This window comes from Myotis brandtii, unplaced genomic scaffold (assembly GCF_000412655.1).
Source record: "Myotis brandtii unplaced genomic scaffold, ASM41265v1 scaffold1074, whole genome shotgun sequence".
Taxonomy (NCBI): Eukaryota; Metazoa; Chordata; class Mammalia; order Chiroptera; family Vespertilionidae; genus Myotis; species Myotis brandtii.
In genome coordinates, this window is record NW_005353653.1 from 105,599 (window position 1) to 123,994 (window position 18,396).

The following is an 18,396-nucleotide window of genomic DNA, read 5'->3' on the forward strand; positions in this document are numbered from 1 at the left end:
ATTCATACAACTCTACTGAAGTATAGCTCACAGAAAGTGATGTTACCACAAGCATTGAGCTCAATGCGTTTTCACAAAGCGGACACACTTGTGTTACCAGCACCGAGAGTGAGAATTAGACCGTCACTGGCACCCGCAGGCCACCCCGCAGGCCACCCCGCAGGCCCCTCCATCACCGCTATCCCCAAGGGTGGCTGCTGGCAGCGCAGGCAGCTTCTGTACTGTGTGAGTAGGATCACACTGGACATGTTCTTCTGTGCCTGCTTTCTTTTGCTCAATATGATGTTTATGAGATTCATCATTAGTCATTTTCATTTCCACACACCATTCCATACATGACTTTTCTCCACTTTGCTCCTAGATTTCTGGCTAGTCTCCAGTTTGGGGGTCTTGAGGGTGCCGCTGTGGACATTCTGTCCGTCCTGGGTGGGCACACACCTATGTTTCCATTGTTCTGAGAGGAGCTGCTAGTCCTGGGGTGTGGGCTGTGGGAGGAGCTGCTGGTGCTGAGGTGTGGGCTGTGGGAGGAGCTGCTGGTGCTGAGGTGTGGGCTGTGGGAGGAGCTGCTGGTGCTGAGGTGTGGGCTGTGGGAGGAGCTGCTGGTGCTGAGGTGTGGGCTGTGGGAGGAGCTGCTGGTGCTGAGGTGTGGGCTGTGGGAGGAGCTGCTGGTGCTGAGGTGTGGGCTGTGGGAGGAGCTGCTGGTGCTGAGGTGTGGGCTGTGGGAGGAGCTGCTGGTGCTGAGGTGTGGGCTGTGGGAGGAGCTGCTGGTGCTGAGGTGTGGGCTGTGGGAGGAGCTGCTGGTGCTGAGGTGTGGGCTGTGGGAGGAGCTGCTGGTGCTGAGGTGTGGGCTGTGGGAGGAGCTGCTGGTGCTGAGGTGTGGGCTGTGGGAGGAGCTGCTGGTGCTGAGGTGTGGGCTGTGGGAGGAGCTGCTGGTGCTGAGGTGTGGGCTGTGGGAGGAGCTGCTGGTGCTGAGGTGTGGGCTGTGGGAGGAGCTGCTGGTGCTGAGGTGTGGGCTGTGGGAGGAGCTGCTGGTGCTGAGGTGTGGGCTGTGGGAGGAGCTGCTGGTGCTGAGGTGTGGGCTGTGGGAGGAGCTGCTGGTGCTGGGCTGTGGGCTGTGGAGGAGCTGCTGGTGCTGGGCTGTGGGCTGTGGGAGGAGCTGCTGGTGCTGGGCTGTGGGCTGTGGAGGAGCTGCTGGTGCTGGGGTGAGCAGCTCCAGGAGATGGCTATACTGTGTGCTCCCAGGGACACCACACGAGGGTCCCATCTACTGTGACATCTGGCCCTGTTTTGTTAAAGAGGCAGCTGGTGCATGTGGACTGGTTCCCTGTTGTGGTTTAAAGTGGCATTTTCCTGAAGCCCAATGAAGCTGAGGCCTTTTTAAATGTGCTCGGCCTTTGGCTATAGCTGTTCGGGAAGTCTGACCTGTCTTGGCCCACGCTCCTATGGAGTGTCTGTGTGGGTGGTGGAAGGAGAGCTGTGTTAATACTGCTTTCCTAGCCCAGGGCGACCCAGGAGTAGCAGGGCCTGGTGCTCACCAGCCGCCCTTACCCCACGAGGGGGCTGAGCTGGCGGCCACAGATTCTGGCCTCAAGGGTTGGAAAGGATTCAGCGGGGGACACACACTGCTGCCCTCCGTGAGGCAGCCCCTGGAGGTGCTGCTTTGACATCAGAGGTCCCCTGCCCTGGGCAGGAGGAGAGGGGTTTGGGAGGAGGATGGGGAGGGTCGCTTTCGGCAGGTGGCAGGAGCAGGTGTGGAAACCGCTGACCCCTGGGGGAGCGCTTCTACCCATTGGGCTGGGGAGGAGCTGACATGGGAGCAGGCCCTCCTCAGCCCGGCGGCCAGGGGAGCAGGGAGCTTCTATTTGCCTGAGGCCACGATTCCACCTCCCAGGACAGGTGGCTGAGCCGGTGAGGGGACTGGCTGAGGGATCAGGAGGCTCCTCATGAAGGCACAGCGGGTGCACGAGGATGGCTGAACCGGCTCTTCCCATGCCTCCCAGTGCTGGGGTCCAACCCCAGCAGGTCCAGGGGTCCCCAAAGGTGTGGACGGAGTAGGCGAAGAAGGAATGACACGGAGACAGCCTTCAGTTGATCAGCACCCTAGCCAGGATCTCTAGCCAGGATCTCCAGCCAAGTTCTGGTTAGGATCCAGCCAAGTTCTGGTCAGGATCTCCAGCGAAGTTCTGGTTAGGTTCTCCAGCCAGGTTTTGTCTTGGATCTCCAGCCAGGTTCTGTCTCCATGTTCTCTTGCTAGGTTCTCCAGCCAGGTTCTATCCAGGTTCTCCCGCCATGTTCTGTCTAGGTTCTCCAGCCAAGTTCTGTAGCCAGGTTCTGTCCAGGATCTTTTGCCATGTTCTCTCTCTAGGTTCTGTCTCTAGGTTCTGTCTAGGATCTCCAGCCAAGTCCTGTCTCTAGGTTCTGTGTCTAGGTTCTGTGTCTAGGTTCTGACTCTGGGTTCTGTCTTCTGCTGCCCGCCACATCTGTATTTATACCAGTTGACCTTAATCCTATCAATTTCTATTCCAAAGTTTAGGGCGTTTCTTATCTCCATTCCAGGGAGTAAAGATTATGTAGCTTAAGCGTGATTGTTTGTAGTTAAAGTGATTAACTATCTCTAGGTTCTGTCTCTAGGTTCTGTCTAGGATCTCCAGCCAAGTCCTTTCTCTAGGTTCTGTCTCTAGGTTCTGTCTAGGATCTCCAGCCAAGTCCTTTCTCTAGGTTCTGTCTCTAGGTTCTGTCTAGGATCTCCAGCCAAGTCCTTTCTCTAGGTTCTGTCTCTAGGTTCTGTCTAGGATCTCCAGCCAAGTCCTTTCTCTAGGTTCTGTCTCTAGGTTCTGTCTAGGATCTCCAGCCAAGTCCTTTCTCTAGGTTCTGTCTCTAGGTTCTGTCTAGGATCTCCAGCCAAGTCCTTTCTCTAGGTTCTGTCTCTAGGTTCTGTCTAGGATCTCCAGCCAAGTCCTTTCTCTAGGTTCTGTCTCTAGGTTCTGTCTAGGATCTCCAGCCAAGTCCTTTCTCTAGGTTCTGTCTCTAGGTTCTGTCTAGGATCTCCAGCCAAGTCCTTTCTCTAGGTTCTGTCTCTAGGTTCTGTCTAGGATCTCCAGCCAAGTCCTTTCTCTAGGTTCTGTCTCTAGGTTCTGTCTAGGATCTCCAGCCAAGTCCTTTCTCTAGGTTCTGTCTCTAGGTTCTGTCTAGGATCTCCAGCCAAGTCCTTTCTCTAGGTTCTGTCTCTAGGTTCTGTCTAGGATCTCCAGCCAAGTCCTTTCTCTAGGTTCTGTCTCTAGGTTCTGTCTAGGATCTCCAGCCAAGTCCTTTCTCTAGGTTCTGTCTCTAGGTTCTGTCTAGGATCTCCAGCCAAGTCCTTTCTCTAGGTTCTGTCTCTAGGTTCTGTCTAGGATCTCCAGCCAAGTCCTTTCTCTAGGTTCTGTCTCTAGGTTCTGTCTAGGATCTCCAGCCAAGTCCTTTCTCTAGGTTCTGTCTCTAGGTTCTGTCTAGGATCTCCAGCCAAGTCCTTTCTCTAGGTTCTGTCTCTAGGTTCTGTCTAGGATCTCCAGCCAAGTCCTTTCTCTAGGTTCTGTCTCTAGGTTCTGTCTAGGATCTCCAGCCAAGTCCTTTCTCTAGGTTCTGTCTCTAGGTTCTGTCTAGGATCTCCAGCCAAGTCCTTTCTCTAGGTTCTGTCTCTAGGTTCTGTGTCTAGGTTCTGTGTCTAGGTTCTGACTCTGGGTTCTGTCCTTCTGCTGCCCGCCACATCTGTATTTATACCAGTTGACCTTAATCCTATCAATTTCTATTCCAAAGTTTAGGGCGTTTCTTATCTCCATTCCAGGGAGTAAAGATTATGTAGCTTAAACGTGATTGTTTGTAGTTAAAGTGATTAACTACCCGCCTGGCACTTAGTTAAGGGGTTTTATCCCCTCCCTAACTTCAGGGAAAAATCCCTACCTGGGGAAACAACCTTTCTCGGAGAGGTGACCTTGGTTAAAACACATAGCGCCAAGAAGGGTAGCAACCATATTAAGAACAGTACCCCATATATGCCAGGTCCCTTGAAACGGCAAGGATGGACCGGCTCCCGGCATCCCAGGGAGCAGCGTGTGTGGCTGGGCGAGGGCACAGCCCTGTCACTCCTCCATGGCAGATGAAGGTCTCCATCCCACCCCCCCCAACTGGAGTTTTTTAAAAAGTGGAGCCTGTGAACCATTCGGCCCCAGAGCACCGCCTGCCCCACTTTGCTGGGGAGGAAGGATTCGAACCTGAGCTTGTAGAGGGAGGACAGAGGCCAGAGCCGTGTGGGCACTGCAGCAGAGGCTGGGTGGGTGGGGCGGTGTCTGGGTCACTGGGCTGAGTGGGCAGCTCTGGCAGGGATGCAGGCCTCACCGCTCCGGCCCTGTCTTGCAGAGTCATGTCATGCCCAGGCCGGCAGCGGGCTCCATGAAGATTCCTAGAAGATGCCCCGAGTCTCCGCACCTCTGGTGCTGCTTCCTGTGTGGCTTGTGACGGTGGCCTGCAGTCCCCACGCCCTGAGGATTGGTAAGTGCAGCTCAGCCGGCACCCCAGGGCTTGCTAGCCCAGGTGACACTCTCAGCACCCCAAGTGTCCACAGGGGACCTTCTACTATGTCCCCTCAAGTTTGGCTGGGCCTGGGTGGTGGGGGTGGAGCCGCTGGCAGGCGCCCACTGTGATGAGAATAATGACGCTGCTAAGTTTCCATGACAGCCTGTGACCACGAAAGGGGCAGCTGTTAGTTGAGGGGAAGGAGGGATGGCCCTGGGGATTCCAAGTGCAGGGAGATCCGAGAAGAGAGATGATCTTGTCAATGGAAGAACGCTTCCTCGGGGTGTGCTTGGGCAGAGGCCAGGGAAGCTTGGGGTGCCCCTGGCTTACTGCGCGGTGGGCCCTGGACTTGGCATCTGCTTTCCTTGGCCTGGTCCTGGGGTGGAGCCGGCTCGTCTCAGTGATGTGTCCCACACTCTCCTCCTTGTCCCACTCACTGTGGGCGGTCTCAGCCTCACTCCATCCCAGGAGGGGGCTCAGCTCCACCACCTGTGAAGCCCCGGCTCCTCCCGGAACTGAGCGAGGCTCACAGCTGCAGGTGGAGGCACTATTGACCTGGGTCCCGGGGACACAGTCCCAGCCGCAGGGACAGGGGGCATTGCAGCCCAGCAGACACCATGTTGGGACCTGATGTCCTGGGAAAATGGGGGTGAGGGTTTGGGGGCATCTGTGTGTATATGGGAAGGGGTCAGTGTGGATAGGTCAGTGGGGAGTCATCCAGGCAGGTGGGCTGTTGTCACACAGGTCTGTCCGACAGCAGGGCCGAGGGGTGGGGCTGGGGAAGAGCCCGGAGGGACCCACACACCAGGCAGGGTGTCCAGGCGGATCCACACCTGGAGAAGGTGGGGAGTAAACACTGTAAGCAACGCAGGATCCTGGATTCTAAACTTCCTCCCGAAAGGGTTAGAAGCTGATTTAGGGGGAAGATGTCAGAACGCTGAGTCCCAGGGAATTGGCTTAAAGCTCCCAAATCCCCCCAGTTAGGGCTAGGACGGCCCTGAGGTCTCAGAAGTTGGAACAGTGGGAAGCCGAGGGAGGCAGGGCAAGCCTCTGGCCAGGGCAGGCGCATGGCCAGGGCCAAGCTGCCGGTCTTCCAGCTGCTCCAGGTTACCTGGTGGCACCTGCTCCCAGGTCCACAGCAGCGGTGGGTGGGACTCAGCACTGGGACACGTGACTCAGTGTCCCCACCGCCCTGGGCTCGCCACTCTGCGAGCATGCTTTATTTCCACTGAAACTCCAACACCCAACTCACTTTTGCTTAGCAGCAATGCACAATGGTTCACGTCCCTAAGATGTGTATTTTATAAGATGCTTACAGTTACTCAGCGTTTGCTGCAAGGTGTCCCCCTCCTCTAAGGAGCTGATAAAGTGTAACCATCAACTTCCATTTGTCGCCTGTGGGAGGCGGAAACCGATGGAGTGGAGCTGGCAGCGCCTGGGGCCTGACCCTGGCTCTGTTGTCCTGGAGGAGCAGGCAGTGAGCGGACAGCTCCTTTCTTGTGGCTGCACCAGCAACGGGGCTTCCAGGGCACCCTCAGGCTCTCTAGCCCACACTCAAGCGTTGCTTGTCCGGTTCCTCAAGACTCTCTGGACTCAGTGTGGGCTCATGCCTGGCCACTCGGGCTGATTTCCACCAGGCCCCACTGCCTGGCCAGGCAATGTGGGCCTCAGCTCCTGCCGAGGCCACGGAGCAGAACTAGGAAGGAAAACCGAACCAGCCCTGCCAAGACCCCTTTGTCTGTCTCCTTGGCTATCTGGGAGCCAGGAGCTCTAACTCTCCCAGAGCCTCCGGTTGGAAAGGAGGTGTCTCCAGCTCAGTGAGGATCTGCAGTGGGGCAGGGACAGGCGAGGACAGGAAGGGACAGGAAGGGACAGGTGGGGACAGGCGGGGACAGAAAGGGACAGGAGGGGACAGGAGGAGACAGGAGGGAACGGGCGGGACAGGTGGGTACAGGCTGGGACGGGGGACAGGAAGGGACAGGTGAGGGCTGGCAGGGACAGGAGGTATAGGCGGGGATAGGCGGGGACAGGAGGGGACAGGCAGGGACAGGAGGGGACAGGAGGGGGCAGGCAGAGACAGGAGGGGACGGGGTGACAGGCAGGGACAGGAGGGGACAGGCGGGGACAGGAGGGGGCAGGCAGGGATAGGAGGAGACAGGGGTGACAGGCGGGGACAGGAGGGGGCAGGAGGGGACAGGGGGGGACAGGAGGGGGCAGGAGGGGAAGTGGGTCATGGAATCACAAGGAGCTGGCCCTTGGCCACCTGGCTGCAAGGTGTGGATTCTCGACTTTGTGCAGGAAAAATGTCACAACACTTGTTAGTTAGGTCTGCACCTAAAGGAGCCAGGCCAAGCAACGTTGTGAGTTTAAGAGATTTCATTGCCTTCCCTACAGTGGGCAGACCCAGTGTGTGGTGTTGCCCCAGGGGTGGTTGGGCTCCCTTATATAGGGGAGAAGTGTGAATTGTAGGGTCGGAGGTGGGTGCACCAGTCAGCCAAGGGAGGAGAGTGCGCGGGTGGGTCAGGCGGCCGGGATTCACCTTGTCTTGCTTCTGCAGCTGCGGCCGGCTGCCCCAAGTGATGGGACAAGGCTTATAACAATATGGATTCTAAAAGGAGAGATTACAGGAGCGCACCCTCACATACACAGATGCAGCGGATTGTAGAGGGTGTTTACTACAGCTGGGACGTGGAACAGGGCAGATGGGAAAGGAGCCCGGGCCACTGCTTCGGCTCGCTGGGAAGTCAGAGAAACGGGGGCCTTGGGGACAGAGTGGGGGGTTTGCCTGGGACGAGCTGCCGCTGCCCACTGCTGCCCTGGTTGCAAGCCTCGTGGGGTCCCTTAGGGTTATGAGATAAGTGCCTGTGAGGGAAGAAGGGGCTGCGTGGAGGTGCAGGCGTGCTCCTGGGAGGAAAGCGCGAGCTAGACCTTCACTTTAGGGGTGTTATAGGCTGAGCATTTAGGGAGGTCTTAGGGGAGGATCTCAATAGAATGCCCATCAGTTTTATGCAGATGTACCCAGATGAGATTTATTCCCTAACTCCATCTGTCCTTGGGTGTGGTTGGCAAATGGCATTAATTGGGCTTCTGTTATCTGTCTCCCTGAGTGGGTTGACTTAAGCTATTGACCCTCTGGCGTCCCTGGCTCAGGGAAAATGGGACTTACCAGTGGCTCAAACTGCTTGGCATCTAGATTTTCCAGATGCTGCAAACTGTCTTGGCTTCCCTGTCTGCCTGGTCCCTTTTTCCTCATTTATTTTTATCTGGGGTTTCTTCCCACCTCCAGCCTCAGAGTTGATGGCTGCGAGATCGAGGCGACGCGTAGGGCCTGGGAGGCTCAGATGATGAGCCTCCACCCTCAGCCAGCTCCTCCAACGGACAATATGGCTGTTTGTGGAAAGGCAGTCGGACCCACGGCCCTGCCTGGGACTGCAGTTTCACTCAGTGAGGCACAGGAGGCCATGCAGCCCTGACCTCTAGCACAGTGTCCAGCCACGGAATGAGGTTTGGGGTAAGAGAAAGGGGTTTTATTTATAATGGTGAGGCTTCCCCCCAACTCCCCAAACTCTCACACATGTCAGCCTCTCCAGTCATTGATCAAAATGTCTTTTAAGTTTGCTTTTGTCCCTCTTAGTCCTCTGAGTGGTGACTTTGGGAGCAAAAGTTAATAAATGCTCTGAGAAGACCCCACTATCTCGCCGGCCCCATGACTGAAAGGGACCATCATTCCTTAGGGTGACAGTGGATTCTAAGGACAGCATTTCCCATCCTGCTACCTTCACAGATGAGGAAGGTGGCCCAAAGAAGGCAGCGATTTGGCCAAGGTAACACAGCAGGCAGGTGGCCAGAGCGCTGGCAGCCGGCCCGGGACCCAGCGGTCTCCTCGCTCCTCCAACCGCGCTCTCCCAGGCCGCCAGCTGCGCCCTCAGCGCTAGGGCAGCAGCATCACTGTCCGCAGCGGGCAGGCAGCAGTTGTCTCTTGTGGGTTCCTCCCGTCCTGTTTCTCATGTTAGTAAACGTTACCCTCGCCCCGATCATATTAAGGACTCAGTACTTGTCAGTCCAGGGAACCTAGGCTTTCAGCCTGCTCCTGTCTCAGATCATCTGGAGGGTTCCCTGGGGTGCCGCCATCTCCTGCCGTGCCTGTGAGTTCTTCATCCCACTCCCATCTTTGGTCTCAAAATTCCTCCTCCTCCCCGACCACCACCACCATCACTGGCTGAAATAGCCCGTCCTCATTTCACCGCGTGCTTCACAGGGAGAATTCCTCTTTTTTCTACCTTTCTCCCATTTTCCTGGTTTCAGCACGTACTGGTTGTGCTGTAATAGTCATGGTATTTTCCCACCGGTCGCTGAACTGCACGGGAGAGCAACCCGCTGACACAGCACCCAGTGCAGTGGGGTATTGCAGTCAGTGCGTGTCAGGGCGGATGCGTCCATGGCCTTCGGAGACCTGGGTCCCAGGAACATGCTTGCTGTCATTGTTTTAAAGTACTTTCTTCTGGCTGTACCTGTGCTAACAGAGGCAGACATCCTGGAGGAAACAGGAGAGAGAGAGAGAGAGAGAGAGAGAGAGAGAGAGAGAGAGAATATCTTTTGAGTATCAGGCGCCGAGGATGTGGTGTTAAACAATAATCAATGGTCGCATCCCACTCCCCCTTGGGATGGCCCCACTCGCTGCCAGGTGCTAGGCCAGGTGTCTCACCCAGGCCAGGCACCTGTAGGTTCGGGGGAGGCAGTGCAGCTGGAGATTTGACGGGATCATCCTGGTGCAGAGGCACTGACACTGGACTTGTCTCCAAAACCACTCTGCTTCACTCTCTGGCAGCAAGTGCACCCTGGCTGTGGGGAGAGCCCTGGGTCACAGCAGTCACATGCAGCACCGTGTTCATCGGTGACAGATGTAAGGATGGGAGCATTACTGCTAACATAGCCTCTTGCTTTTCTTTGATTATTTTACCTACAAATAATGTCCTAAGGGCACAAAGGCCGTCCGTTGGATGCAGACACACACAGACTTACGGTCCAGAGCTTGCTCGTAGGGGCAGAGCCCTGCTCGCCAAGGTGGTATCAACACACCGGGCAGGTGCGGGGACGGGGGCCTGGATGACACATTTGGGCATCTCTAGCCGAGGCCACTGTGCATGGACATCCAGCCGCCAGGGTGTGTTATCAGCCCACTCACCTCCAGGAGATGATACCCTTAGAAATGCCCTCAAATCCATGGGCTCAGGAAAGTGAAGGACAAATGGGTTTTAAAGTCTAAAGATTTGGTTGCATCCAGGTGGTGTGGCTTGGGGCAAACTGCTTCACCCGCCCAGCTCATTCCAATGGAGGTGACAAGAGGTGCCTCTTGGGGCTTCGGGAGCATGAAATGAGATGCTGTGAGTGAGGGGTGGAGCGCTCACTGCCTCACACAGCAAGTGTTCGGCAGCGCCTCTCTGAAATCAATAAAAAAATATTTTTTTTTAAAAAAAAGGGAAGAGAGTAAAGGACGCCTCTCAGAGGGCCACAGGGTGGACAAGTTGAGCCAGGAGACAGCTATGGTGGTGGGTCCTGAATATCCTGTTGCTTGTACATTATTGATGGATGAGGACGAAAATCTACCAGGGCCAGTTTGTCAAACTCAAGCTCTCACAAAACCAGGCCGAGCTAAAGAGAACAGGCAAGTAATGGCAATGAGAGTTGTTTTCTTAAACATATCCTGAGTGATCTTTGGGAAGAAACTGGGAAAGGTCCCAGTGGCTGGGGTATCAGAGATGAAGGGATGGGGCTGTTGTTTCCTAACTAAAAGCCACAGATAAGAGGCTGCTTTCCCAATACGTGTGGGAGGCGGCCGCCTGTGTGCATTTGTGCTGCAGCTGCCTGAGCTCCCTGGGCTCTCGTGTTGCCCCACCATACGTGCTGTGGTCTGCGGGATCTGCTGCCATTAAGTGAGGCCTGCCTGGCAGAGGGGCACGTGGTGTAGGAGAGTGGACATGGTGGTATTTGGTCATAGTTTCAAAAACCAGTCTTCATTTTTGTGTGTCCAGAGTCCCGGGAGGGGAGTGAGTCATTAACATTCTGGAGAGGTTTTGGGTTGATGTACAAAATGTTTGCCAGACAAATGGATACTGAGGTCCCACAGCTGGAGTTGGGCAGAGATAGATGGACAGGGACTTTAGCATCAAATGCGGGTTGGTCCTGTGACCTCTAAAACCCCTTCCAGCCTGGGATTCTCTGATAGAATGTTTTAGCCTCTGGTCTGTTCTGCTCACACAGGGAGGCGTTCCATCAGCACTGTGTCCTCATGAGCAGCCACTAAGAAGAGTTTAGCATGGGAGCCACCGTCCGCCTAATCTACATCATGACCCCATTGGGCCCTGTTGCTTGGGGAGACCTGATAAAGACACGAGGCCCTGCTCATCCTTTTTAGTCTCTTGGTGTGGACTGTCTGGGTGTTCCCTTTCTCCCTGTGGCCTCCAGTGGAAGCACTCAAGATGCATGGGCAGTGAGGGGAGCCACTGCCAGATCTGAGCCAAGGGCCTGCGTGGTGAGCCTGGGTGAGTGAGGTGCACGTCGCCTCCCAGCCGCCAGCTCAGCTGCAGGCAAGGCATGGTCACACGTAGTCCTCATTAGTCTGGATGAGCAGCACGTGCCATATAGGCTCTATGGGGGCTGGACCTGGGCTGTAGGGGTCACGGGCGGTGGGAGGCTGCAGACAGCCCTCAGGCTACCTGGTGGCCCTTCTATATCTTTGTGGTGTTTTTCTTCCCATTGAACTGAGTTGCAGGGCCCAGTCAGCTCAGGGGCTGAGCTAGCAGAGCACACCGATGCATATTGTGGAGGTAACAGCCCATAGCAGTCAGGTTCAGCTGTGCAGGCTCAGTGTGGACCTGGCTGGGGAGGCAGCCGGTGGTGCTGTGCGAGGCTCAGGCTCTGCAGCCTTGACTGGGGCTCTCTCGGGCATTGAGACTTGCGTTATCATCATCCAATTCAGAGGAGAGGTTCGCTGTTCTGAAATGCTCCAGGGTGCACATGAGCCACAGATCCTCAGCGCCCCTCACTCCCTGCTGAGGGTGCCAGCATAACGGGTGTGAGTGTCTGTCTGCAGCAGCCCGGGAGGAGGCCCCACCTGTGTCTCCTCTTCCCTCAGTCCCTTCTGCCCTGGCTCACTCAGGTGTCTTCCAAGCCAATGGGGCCTGGAGAGCAAGAGGAAATGGAGCAGGTGTGCGGTGGTGAGCACGAGGGCAGGTTCTGGGGGTCTGATGCCGGAGCTTGCGCTGACAATGCTTCCTGGGTTTGACTTTGAGCACCACACTTTCCTAGTTGTATGACCTTAGGCAAGAACTTATTCTTAGTGTTTCAGTTGTATGGATAACACGGGGTAACCGTCGTCCCTACCTCGTGTTTTAGCAGAAATCAGGAAGTACTACACAGGAAGCAATCAGAGCACCTGGGCACACAGGAAGTGCTGTGGAATGGTGTCTGTTATGAGCAGCACCCGGGGCACTCTGTCAGTCTCAGCCTTTGCTTGCCTGGAGCTGCTTCTCCCTCCCCCGCAAGCGCCGTCTCTTCCCTTGTAAACCCTGCTGTAAGTTCACCTCTTTCTAGGAGCCAAGAACTCCACCTGGAACCATTACCCCGTGTGGAGGGCCCACGACCCCGGGAGGTAGAGAAGACAGAATGATCTTCCATCTCAAAGCTGCCCTTGGTGCCACGCCTTTCTTGCTCTAACCCCCTATGTCTCTCTCCCCTTTACAGTGAGAATCTGTAGAATTGCCTATTCAAACTGTCTCCATTTCCTCTCTGTTATCTTATCCATAGGAGTTCCTCCCCCCAAAGATGATGCCCACATTGCTAAGTCCAGTCATCTGTCCCCCAGCCTTCTTTTACTGGGAGCAGTTGATATAGTCTTTAACTCTCTTTCTTGAAACACTTATTTTTTTTTTAAAGAAATATGTTTTTATTGATTTCAGAGAGGAAGGGAGAGGGAGAGAGAGATAGAAACATCAATGATGAGAGAGAATCATTGATTGGCTGCTTTTTGCATGGCCCCCACTGGGGATTGAGTCTGTAACCCTGGCATGTGTCCTTGACCAGAATCGAACCCGGGATCCTTCAGTCTATTCACTGAGCCAAACTGGCCAGGGCTGGAAACACTTCTTTTCTTGGCTTCAGGGTCACGCTCCACCTTGGTCCCTGCACTGCCTCTCACTGGTCACTTCTCAGTCTCCTTTGCTGGTTCCACTTCGCCTGTGGGTTTGCGCCCAGTGACCTCCTGCAGCCTCATGGCTTTGTAAGCTTGTGGCTCTAGTGTCACCTCCAGTTCACCCTCTCCCCACACCTCCAGACTCATCCTCACTGCGGTCCTCTCCGCTCGGACGTCTAAGCCTGACCTGCGCCCTGGTTGTAAACTGTAATGCCATTTCACATTTGGGCCTGAGCGCCACCTGGGAAGCAGGCTTGTCCTGTCTCTGGGAAACCCCATCCTCTTCATCAGCTCTACCTTCCAAGTGTATCCAGAATTCAGCCACTTCTGACAACTTCACTGTTGCTTCCTGTCCCAAGACAGTATTATCTCTCGCTGGGATGACTGCAAAGCTTTCCTACCAGCTTCTCTGCTTCTCTCTTGCCCTGTCACATTGGATTCTCAAAATGTCAGCAAGAAGGCTCTTTTAAAATGTAAGTTGGATCATGTCAGTTCTTTGCTCAAGTCCTCCAATGCCTTCTCATTTCAGAGTTAAAGACAAAAATCTTTACAATGACCTGCCCGTTGCACTGTTACTTTTTATTCTCCTCTCCTCCACTCTGCCTCTTGCTCACTCCATACCAACCCAGCTCACGAGCGCCCTTGCTTTTGTAGAGACACCAGGCATGCACCTGCTCAGGGCTCTGGCACTGTCCTCTCTGCCCAGAACACTCTTCACCTAGGTTCTGCATGGCTCGCTCACTTCCGGTGCTCATTCCCTACCCCCATCTCCCTCACCCTCTTCCTCGCTTTATTTTTTCTATAGCACTATCACCATCTGATAAACTGATTCTGTATGTTTATTGTCTGAGTCTTCCCATCAGGAAAACCCCACTTTTCTTTTTTGTTCCCTGCGGATTTCCCAGCGTATAAGTCATGGAGAAGGTGCGAATTAAACATCTACTGAATGAATGAATGATGCAGACGCAAGGCAAGTCCCAAAAGGCACTCACATTTGAAAGGCATTGGAAAGCAGAGATGATGATGTTTCATGTGACACAAAAGCAGTTCTTAACAAGTGTTCCTGTGAGAGCTGCACTGGCTCCCACCCCAAGTGCTCTCATCTCTGCAGCAAGCTCCCTCCCCTCACCTGGGCTAATCTTGACCCCATTCTGAGGAAGTGCCAGCCAGCCCTGTAAGGACAGTACCAAAGGGAGCCGTGGCTGATGGTGTCACTTAGTCCCTCAGATCCAAGCACTGGCCTGGCACCCTGGCCTCTGTAGCCACGGTAGTGCTCACGTGTGTCTTGTCCTCAAACCTGAAACCTCACTGACATCCTGACTGAGCCGGAGCCTGGACTGTGGGGAGGCCTCACAGGGCTCAGTCTTTGGGGAGCCTGGGACCTGAATCGGAGCCCAGCCTCCCTGCTGGACCTGCCACCGCTTCCAGCTCTTTCAGAAGCTGCCCGTGTTGGCCAGGACACTGCCCGTTGCCCACCAACAGACATTCCCAGGACATATCCTGCCTGCCTGCCGGCGCTTAGAGGCACAAAGCCTGATGGTGTGGAAACCGAATGTGGGCTGTGAAAGGCCCTGGCCAGCTATCTTAGTTGGTTAAAGCATCTCCAGGATAACTCAGAATGTGGGGTGTTGAGTTTGAGTTCTTTGTCTCTCAAAATTGAAGAATGAAGACTCAGACAAAAATGGTCAGTGGAACGGAAGTTCATTGGGAAAAGCCAGTCCAGGAAAAGGTGCAGCTGGGGTTCCAGGAGCAGCCCATGTCCAGAGCTTCCTTCCCATGTGGCAGTGGGAGTAGTTCAGCATCCCAGCTAATTAAAGCCTATAGGTCCAGGTGCGGAGGCCCCATGGCCATGAGCCGTGTGGGCGCAGGATATGCACCCCACTGAACCCATTGTGTCCAGGGAGAAGAGAGAGGGCAAGAGGAAGTGCACACCATTTAATTTAGGAGTGGAGACAGCCTTGTTAGCCCCTGATTCATCTTTTCAAAGAATTCTGCCTTAGTAACATCCCTGGGATTGGTTTATATGCCTCACTACCTTGTGATTGGTTCTCTGCACGCAGCCTGTCTTAGCAATATCCATACATTTTAAGGCTCATGCCCTTCCTTCCCCACCCAGTTGGGGTGCCTCAGTAACTCCTCGGAGTTGGGTCCTTCCTCCTGTGTCCCGCCCCCATCTACCTAGCTTCTTCCTGTCTCCTCAGTGTCAGGACAACCCATTCCACCTCTGAATAGTTCTGACTACCGGTTTTTCTTTCTGTTGAACCAAAACCTGTCTCTCTGTGCCTTGCACCTGTCCTGGCCCCACCGTCCCTCCGGCACATGCAGGTCGGGTGCTCTTCCCTGGACGCAGGTCAGGCCTGAAGCACAGTCATCCCAAGGCCCCCATGTCTTTCTCTCCCAGGGACTCCTCGTTTGTGCCTTGGACTATCCCTTCCTCTCAGTATGTGTGTTCCACTCACCATTCTGTTCACCCTTCACTGAATGGGGTTTCCAGTTAGGGTGTGCCCCACCCCCACCACCCAGGTCAGAGGCAGGCACTTCCCTCATCGGCTTCCAGTCCACCTTCCAGGCCCCTGCTCCGGCCTGGTGGCTCTGTCTCTGGGCTCAGAGCCTCTTGTCAGCCCATTCCCACCAAGCCCTGCTGGCTGACCTTTGGGTAAAAGCGCGCATCTCGGTCTCTGCCTTGCCTGTGGAATGTGCTCCCGGCTCTTCATGGCTGGGCTGCTCTCAACGCACAGAGCTGGTGCTGCTGCGACACCTGTGGGATGGAGCTGGGCATGGGGAGGTTCCCTGCCTGGTGTCACCCCTGTGACTTTCAAGCTGTGCTCCCTGCCCCGTTTGTAGCACATGGTCTTTTGAGCAGGGGCTGCTCAGGAAGGGGAAGAATCGCCCCTTTGTTGGCAGCACTCATAAATCCCCCAGCGGCAGGGGGGACCTGAATCGGAGCCCAGCCAGAAAGGGAAGCGTGCAGTCCAGGGACTTGGCAGGAGGCTCTGCTAGGAGGGGTCTGGAGAGCCCCCCTCCCCCAGTGTGGGAGGAGAACTGGAGGGGCGCCCAAACTGGGCAGCCACCGGAAGTCTCGGGGAAGAGAGAACTTTCCAAAGGGGTTTCTGAAACCAAAGGGACCTTTACCTGGAAATGGTGCTTGAATGCTAATTCCCCTTGGAGCCAACTTGGAAAAGCGAGAGTGCTAAAGGAATCCTGTTGGGGTCCAACCCCAGCAGGTCCAGGGGTCCCCAAAGGTGTGGACGGAGTCGGCGAAGAAGGAATGACATGGAGACTGGGTTCAGTTCATCAGCATAGCGAGGTTCTCCCTCCAGGATCTCCAGCCAAGTTCTGTCCAAGATCTCCAGCCAAGTTCTGTGTACAGGTTCTCTCGCTAGGTTCTGTTTCTAGGTTCTGTCTCTTGTTGTCTTGTTACATCTGTATTTATACCAGTTGATTCCAATCCTATCAATCTCTATTCCAAAGGTTAGGGCGTTTCTTATCTCCATTCCAGGGAGTAAAGATTATGTAGCTTAAGTGTGATTGTTTGTAGTTAAAGTGATTAACTACCCGCCTGGCACTTAGTTAAGGGGTTTTATCCCCTCCCTAACTTCAGGGAAAAATCCCTACCTGGGGAAACAACCTTTCTCGGAGAGGTGACCTTGGTTAAAACACATAGCGCCAAGAAGGTGAGCAAACGTATTAAGAACAGTATGCCATATATGCCAGGTCCCTTGAAACAGCAAGGATGGACCGGCTCCCGGCAGAATCCAGGCTGCCCAATGGACCGAGGCTGGAGATAGAATGGGTGCAGATGAGTGGAAGTATCCATGGATTGCCTCCATGAGAGCTTGCTCTCTCTGTGGTCAATCTATGACGTCTAGTAATATGTAAAAGATGTTAGTTCTTTTTTGTTTCTTTAAAAAATAGAAGTTTGCTCAACTTTTATGGAAACTTTTATGGGGATGGTCTGTATTGTCACACAAACTTGGGATTGAATTAGTTTCAGCATGTGACCTTGGACAAGTCACTTTGTCTGTTTTCTGCCATACAATGGAAGTAGTAGTCCTCACCCTATATGACTGTTGAGGCTGATGTGTGATTAATGTATGTAAAATGGCTGGCATGGTGCCTGATGATTAGTAAGAGACCAATTAATAAGTTTTTATCAGTAGTTCTACCATAATTATTATTACCATAGTTTTCTATGGCTACTATAACAAACTAGAAGCCCAGTGCACGAATTCGTGCACCAGTGGGGTCCCTCGGCCTAGCCTGCTGGATTGGGCTGAAACCGGCTCTCCAACATCCCCCGAGGGGTCCTGGATTGCAAGAGGGTGCAGGCCAGCCCAAGGGACCCCACTGGTGCATGATCGGGGCCGAGGAGGGACATGGGAGGTTGGCCAGCCGGGAAGGGATCATGGGAGGGCTCCAGGGTGTGTCCAGCCCGTCTCGCTCAGTCCCAATCAGCTGGACCCCAGCAGCAAGCTAACCTACCAGTCGGAGCATCTACCCCCTGGGGGTCCGTACACATCATAGCGACTGGTTGACCGGTCAACTATCTGCCCCCTGATGGTCAGTGCACATCATAGCAAGCACTTGAGGGGCCTTAGCATATCATTAGCATATTACGCTTTGATTGGTTGAACGGACGACCAGACACTTAGCATGTTAGGCTTTTATTATATAGGATTGCCACAAATTTATCCTTTTGCAGTCTGTAAGTCAGAAGTCCAGCCTGGGTCTCGCTGAGCTAAAACTAGGGTGTCGGAGGTGGGGCCGTGAGCCTTTCTGGAGATTCTAGGGGAGAATCTGTCTTCTGCTCATTTGGGTTGTCGGCAGAATTAAAGTCCTTGAAGCTTTAAAATCAAGTTCCTATGTCATTGTACCTGTGAGCAGAGGCCATTCCCAGTGCCTCGAGTCTGCTGCACCCCTGGGCTCCTGTCCTTCTTCCTCCACCCTCAATGCTCAGGGTCACATCCTTTTCACATTGCAGCTCCTGACCTCAGACAGGAATGGTCCTCTGATTTCAAGAGCTCATGAGCTTAGATTGAGCTGACTGGGGATGACCCAGGATCGCCTCCCATCTCAAGGTGTGCAGCCTAAGTCCATCCGCAGAGTCCCACTTGCTGTAGAAGGGGACACATTCTCAGATTCTGGGGATGAGGATGTGGACACCTTTGGGACCATTATTCTTAGTTTGGATGGCCTGCAAGATGGGCAGCCGAGCCACCGGAAGGCCTTCTCATGAGCAGTGCCTTGCAGGGGACCAGGCATGCCCTTGGAAGCTGTCCTCACTCCGATCCTCGGCCTGAGCTGCCTGATTTCTGCTACGATCGACCATTTTGCATGAGCACCAGGCAACCGAGAGCACTGAAGTTGCTACGCTTCCTCTGTGGGTAGAGGATGGCCTGTGACTGAGCCTGTGACATAGGGGAGAGAGCTGGGAAGGGCTGTGTAACAGGAAACACTGAATCAGGTTGATTTAGTAATCTGGCCACTTATAACATGTCAGGGGTCTTAAGCTGACTGTTACCTGGACCTACAGTGTTATCTGAGGCCCTGTCCTGTGGGCTTTGATGGGTTAGGCTTGGAGTGATATGTTTATTTACTGCCACGGGTCCTGGAGAGAACAGTGTCCCCCAAATCCCAGCAGACTGTCAACTCCT

At 54.5% G+C, this 18,396-nt stretch overlaps 1 protein-coding gene across 6 annotated transcripts in view; it reads left to right on the forward strand.

Moving 5' to 3' along the window:
- GRIK4 (glutamate receptor, ionotropic, kainate 4) overlaps positions 1-18,396 on the forward strand; it is a 271,548-nt gene that overhangs the window by 70,430 nt on the left and 182,722 nt on the right. For 5 of the 6 annotated variants that reach the window (XM_014541801.1, XM_014541793.1, XM_014541818.1 and 2 more), the window contains exon 2: positions 4,396-4,527. In XM_014541801.1, the coding sequence (XP_014397287.1) occupies positions 4,446-4,527 (82 nt within the window). In that variant the 5' untranslated portion in view covers positions 4,396-4,445. Of the gene's footprint in view, positions 1-4,395; positions 4,528-18,396 lie in introns of those variants that run through there. The other variant, XM_014541811.1, reaches the window with a different exon arrangement.